Source organism: Anarrhichthys ocellatus, unplaced genomic scaffold (assembly GCF_004355925.1).
Source record: "Anarrhichthys ocellatus isolate YVR2014 unplaced genomic scaffold, GSC_Weel_1.0 scaffold13, whole genome shotgun sequence".
In the NCBI taxonomy this organism is placed as follows: Eukaryota; Metazoa; Chordata; class Actinopteri; order Perciformes; family Anarhichadidae; genus Anarrhichthys; species Anarrhichthys ocellatus.
In genome coordinates this window covers 1,989,847-1,996,025 of record NW_022280043.1, presented here as the reverse complement: position 1 = coordinate 1,996,025, position 6,179 = coordinate 1,989,847, and the positions used below count along the sequence as shown (strand labels likewise).

General features: G+C 42.4%; 1 protein-coding gene across 2 annotated transcripts; it reads right to left on the bottom strand.

Moving 5' to 3' along the window:
* Positions 1 to 334: 334 nt before the first annotated feature.
* macc1 (MET transcriptional regulator MACC1) lies at positions 335 to 5,904 on the bottom strand. Of its 2 annotated transcripts, XM_031853258.1 has the most exons (5): positions 5,832 to 5,904; positions 4,115 to 4,234; positions 1,965 to 4,012; positions 1,668 to 1,856; positions 335 to 1,542 (listed from the first exon to the last, which is right to left on the bottom strand). In XM_031853258.1, exons 2-5 carry the CDS (start codon positions 4,227 to 4,229, stop codon positions 1,339 to 1,341), a joined length of 2,556 nt encoding a protein of 851 aa, XP_031709118.1. In that variant the 5' UTR covers positions 4,230 to 4,234; positions 5,832 to 5,904; the 3' UTR covers positions 335 to 1,338. The 2 variants fall into 2 exon arrangements, with proteins under 2 accessions (XP_031709118.1, XP_031709117.1); XM_031853257.1 differs by lacking the exon at positions 5,832 to 5,904 and having other exon boundaries at positions 4,115 to 4,244.
* Positions 5,905 to 6,179: the final 275 nt, after the last annotated feature.

Sequence of the window (6,179 nt, the reverse complement as noted above, 5' to 3'; positions counted from 1 at the left end):
TTACTAGGCTGCAGTCAGTGAGCCAAAGTAAAGTCAGCTCAGCATTCTGTGCTCTCTGTTTGACAGAGAACCAGCACACAAAGCTCTGAGCTGAAACTAGCCTAAACAAACAGTGTCAGAAAAAGCAAACAGTCTGAGGAAATACGTCAAACACTTCGCGGAAAAGTCATTTGTTTCCGTGTCGTGATTTAACACAACTCAACTGGACAAATGACAAATGTCACATAAGTTAAGTATTGGAATATGATTTGAATGTAAGTATGTAGTTTGATAGCTCCCTGTCATTTTCGCTATTAGTTGAACCTCTGCATTTATTAGAAAACGGATCAGATAATTTACTGCAGTTTATTTATTCATGTCATGCAACACATCTTTATTTCAGAATCAAAGATATCAATTGTTTTTCTGTGAGTGAAGGCACTGCGTACTGTACATATCTAAAACATTTCACTACAGTATAAAAATAACATTTAAGTCATATATTTAAGAAACAATAGTTTATGACACTTGTATAGTAGCATCTTCATGGTTTGTTTACTGGCATCGGGAAAATGTAACTTTGGTAGAACATTCTAATTTTCAGCACACAAACTCAATTTAATGTCCTGGCAGTGCTGCAACCCTCGAGATTGTTAGTTAGCAACAGTGTTCACATTAGTATTCACTACCTACATTATTTTACAGAAAACTAAAACTCAAAAAATCCCATTGACACAAACTATCACAGGAGCCATAAAGGTGACATGGATCTTAATACTGTGGATCCTTAAAAAAACAAACTGAATACAGTAAGTAAGTTAAGTAATGTACTAGAAGTTATCAAATTAGATTCATAAATAATATTTTAACCTGGTTTTTAGGTAATTCACTTTTGTGTATTGTTAGCCTACTATTAACAGGCAAAGGAATAAAAGATGAAAACACCCGTTGAGATTTTTCATACCCAGGAAAATTGATGTCAGTCGGGAACAACTGATCTCATAAACATTTCACAGAAATAGATCCACCAGAATAAACTTTCACGTTAAGGCTTCATCACATTTGTGTACATAGAGACAGAGAGAAAAGTGCCAGACTACTCTTCATTTTCTTCTCTTCGTAAGATGAAAGGACATTCCTTCATTGCTCAAAAATGTAAGAAAAATATTTCACATTCACCAAGTGAGATCCAAACATTAAGTGCAAGTACCTGATTGGATTTCAATGAAGTAGCTTCTAATGCCTTGTGTTAAAATAAGCAAAACTATACAATGACAAAAAAAGAACAAAGTAACATCAAAAACAACATCAAAGCCTTATTGCTGTGTAACAAAACCTCTGTTTTTCCCAAGTGCGTGTTTAGGAATTTGGGTATGCAGAGGCTCGAAAGATATCCAGACAGTTCGCTGTGATGAGGGCACCAGTCAACTGCCTCCACTGTCGGGTGGCAGGGTGTTTCATTTTGTCCAGGACCAGGTGCAGATCCTGGATCATGTCCCTGTAGCTGTCCCCATACCGCAGACTCCAGGAGTACAGGAAGTCGTAGGCGGGCTTCCACATTGACTTAAACGGAACAGAAAATACAGGAATCATCATACATCACATTCACTGCAGAAATGCCACGAAATCGGTGTTAACTACTCTTTATCCATCGCCTGCTGTGTCAGTGTGTGTGCTGTTAAGCTGACCTGGGCACCGACTTCCCTGCTCTTCCCTCGGTGCGGCGCCTCGTAGTCCGCTATCTGAGCACTGGACAGTTTGCCCATCTTCTCCGCGAGCTCCCGCCATCGAGCTCCCAGCTCCACAGCTGTGGACAAAATGACTGTGTTCTGAATCAGCTGGGCCACAAGATTCACCGAGTCCATCTTCAACAGACCCTGTGGTGACAAACGCAGAGATAAACGGTCACTAAAACCACGGGAAGCACAGGACATCGGAGCATACGGGCTGTGAAATTGCTATTTATATCGTTTTTCTCGACTTACCACCATGAGCTCATGCAGAAACTTTTTCCTGCTCTTCTCAGCGTGGCAGTCTTCCTTCAGCGTTTCTAGTACGCAGGCCACTTTATCAGCCTGAGTTTCAGCGTGCCTCCGTGTGATCGTGTCCAGCGACAGCTTGCCGTACCCTAAAGCATCAGCCAAACCTCTCCAGCTGCTTATGTGTTCAGTGACCAGCGTCTGGATGGCGGAGTACATGTAAGTAAGCTTCTTGAAAGGCCGCGTCATGTTGTCCAAGAGGACCTCTGTGGTGATTTCAATGCCGGTGAAGTCGATCACTTGGTCTGCGGTTATGAGCTTGACGTTCTTGCAGTGAACCAGACCGGTCCTGCCTCGGAGGAATCCGATATACCACTCCTTTACTTTGGAGTTACCCACTGACCTGACAGTCTTTCTGGAGAGGAGAGCTACAGTGTCCCCCTTGAAATACTCCAGAAGGTAGTGTACGCGTGGCTGACGGAGGACTGACTTTAAGGCCACACCATACCACTGTAGGTTCACCGGTCTGTCTGTGAATTTGGGCAAATCTGGAACACTTTCCTCGGGGATAGGTGAGCTTCTTGTCATTTCAATGCGCTTTTCTGCGCTTATTTGCCTCGGCACTCGCTTCTCTGATCTGGCGGGTGCTGCGGGAGGGGAAGGCACCTGGAAATGTGCAACAATTGCATCTTTTGATTCTTTCACCTGCAGATCTAATTGAAAAGGAGTCATTTCTGTGTTACTCTCACAAGATAACGCAACTGGCAGATGAAAAACTGTCCCTATTTTGAGCCGACTTTGTCTCACTTCTTTCAGTTCGTCCTCGGCTTTGATTTTGAACATTGAGTCGGTGAGGCTAATACCGACATGCAGGTTGGTCAGTTTGTCTGGTTTGAACCCATGTTTTCCCCAAAGCTGCAGCACAAGTGGAGGTATATTTTTGTTCCCCCTGCAGATCTCTGAAAACGGAAGCCTTGGCGGAACGTCCTCATGACCGCAAACCACTATTACGACCTTGAATGATGGATGGATATACCTGGGGCCATAAACTGCTACCGTGATTTGGCGATCAAGGTAATCCCACACCGATGTAGCAGGAGACTGGATTGCAGAGGCCTCCGCGACTGCAACTACATAAAAATGTGTCTTAAGGTCCTGCAGCTTCATTTGCATCACATTCTTATAGATGTAACAGTCGTTCCCTTTAAGATAAGGTCCCTCTTTTTTGTTGGACACCAGGCCGACCACAGTAGTCATCACCTGACTCAATGGGTCGCTCTTCACCTCTCCGGCCAATTTCATCTCCAGAGAGATGCACTCCTTTATGTTGATGTTGCTGAGGACCACCTCTAGAAGTGGACTTATGGTTGTCACGTAGTTGTTATTGAGTCCAGGAGGAGGGTCTAGCATTGCTTTCAGTGTAACTTCCTGGACTTCTCCTGCAGGAACATGGCCTTCTGGGACATGGATGCTAATTTCTGAGGATGGCAACTGTACTGAGCCTCCAGTGTGGCCGATCTTGCAGATGACCTGAAAGTCAGTGGCCTGTGTCTGAGCCCAGCCTGGACTCTGGCTTATCAGGTTTAAGTCCAGACACGAGCGGGTTAGCTGCCTGTGGCTCAGCCAGGCCATCTTGTAGGCCTCTCTGTCGTTCTTAAGCCACTCAAAGTCTGGGTTCAGCACCGGCCCAGGCGGTTTGAAGCTGTTCTCTTGTTTTGGCACTTTTCTCTCCAGATCATCCAGGATGTCAGAAGCACTTCTGCATCTCCCAGATCTGTCGATGGCTTGGTTTTTGTTTTCCAAAAAGTTCCCCACGTTGCCTTCATCCGAAGATGTGCTAAAGGCGTCATCGTTATTTGTGTCTAAAGGATTTTCATTGATTTGCTTCACATTAACGGAGCTAGAAATGTGTTTGACTGTGCTGCTGTCTACAATGTCATCCAAGAAAGGATTCGATCGAGACAGTTTGTTCCAAAAGGGATTTTTCGACTGAGACGAACGTGCGTCTTCTGGGTTTGAAAGGGGCCACTCAGAGTTCTGTGCCACATGCACACCTGTGAAAATATTAGGAGTTTGGTTAGGACATTGATTAACATTATCTTAAGGTTTTCAAATTCAGAACACCGGCTGTCTCTGCTTCAAAGTGATCATTTTACCATTCCTGTTGTCACTGGTGGAGTCTTTGTCATCCAGATCAATCAGTGTCCCCTCAGATTTACTCCGCATGAGACTCCCAACACGACGGAAGGACCTTCCTCTTCCAGCTGCCATATCATCTGTAAACATAAAAACTTTACTGTTTTAATTTCTAAATGAACTTGCAGCTTTTACTATTAAACAACTTTACTTTATTTCTTGAAGATGCATCCTGGATTTTTTTTTTCAGTTTATTTATCAACTTGTGCCTACACAGTTTGGATTTACTAGCAAATACTATGGCAACAGCTGTCGTTGGTTTACAAAACATAAAAGGACACAAAATAAGTAATGGGACCGCATGGGAACAAAATGTGTATATATAATTTATATATCTTTTTTTAAAAGTAATAACTAAATTAAATATACAGAAGAAGAAAAAGGAGACGATGAAAAGAAAAGCAAGAGAGAGAGGAAATAAATAAGCTGTGCGATCTATTTCGGTTTAGATACATTTCATGCAACTTTGCAGGATGGGTTTGTTTTACCGTTAATGCTTTCTGTGTTTTTGATATGCTGATGTCACCGGAATTAATTTAACCCTTCTTGGGCTCAATCAATTAGTCAATTAATTGGTAATAAAATAAATCGCCAACAATATTATTGCATTCATATAAGTCATAAGTCATTATTTAAGCACAAATGCCAACATTTTACTGTCTACCGGTTCTGAAGTATGAATATTTGCTGCTTTTCTAAGTCAAACTGAAAATCTTTTCGATTGCTGTTTGGACGAAATAAACAATTTGAACGTGTTTGTATTGGATTCTCTGTAATTTTTCATATTTTTTTTCCCCGTCTACATTTTACAAAAGATTATTCAAAAAAAAAAAAAAAAAAAAAATGAATAGGCAGATGTATCTTTTAAATGAAAGTCTTCTTTAGTTGCGGGTCGAAACATAAGCCGACTTATATTTTGAGGTGCTGTGACACATGACGGCAACCGACACCGAGAGTAAAGTTATTGTTCTGTCTCAACTATGTTTCCCTCAGCACAGAGCGCCTCAGGCTCTTTGCAGTCTGTTACAGGAAAAGTGTTCCAAGCATGGAATAAAGCCCCAACTCTTCGGCTTGTCACTGTTTGCGTAAATGGACACTACCCATTCATGGCTTGTCACAGTGAGTCAGTCATTAATAATGTGTTTTCTTACACCAGTGCACAAAAACAGGTTGGTCTTGTCAGGCCTATGACACAGTAGTCCGTTCTCTCAGCGCTTCTTGCTATGATCAAAGTGCAGTGCCACTGTACAACTGACAGTACAAATGTGTATTCTGATGAAATACTACATGACGGGCTTATTTACGATGCACTGTACTGTGATTCCTGTACAGTAGCCCTACTCGATAATAAATAAACTAGTCTAATTATAATCTTGTGCATGTTACCCTTTTTTTTATTTAATCAGATAATACATTCTCAAACAAATCTGACATTCATTAATAATCCAGGCGGAGTAAGTAGTGCACAGCAGCACAGATTCAGAGTTAAAGCTCCAGCTTTACGAGCTGCACCAGTCTCACCGACATGTAGCCTGTCGGTGTCAGCAGGTGTGCTGCCATACAGCTACTCAGTAGTTACACATTAATAAAGCTATCCCGTACAGGCCACTTCCTTCTGTGAAAATGAGCGGATAAAAACCAACAAATGCGAGAAAATAAAACAAAGTTTGATCTCACCGTCGGCATGAGATGGTTTTAGTTCTGCTTCCGAGCGTTGGCAGGAAAAGAGGCCAATCCACTGTCAATAAACACGTTTTTTTTTTTGTTTTTTTTACTAGGGCGTGACTATGATGTTCACCTCCTCGCGTTTCGGCTCTCTACCCTGTTTGCGCTCAGGCACGGAGCATTTTGGGACTGTGAGTTTAGACTGGTACAGGAACTCCGGCGGAGGAGTGGCCTTTCACGGATTGCGACTACAATACCCGAAATGCACATTTCTGTTTACGCACGAGACTTGCATCACCTGAAACTGAGCGATACCTCTGTAGTAGTTTCGACCGGAGTCCCGAGTTTAGTGATAAGCGT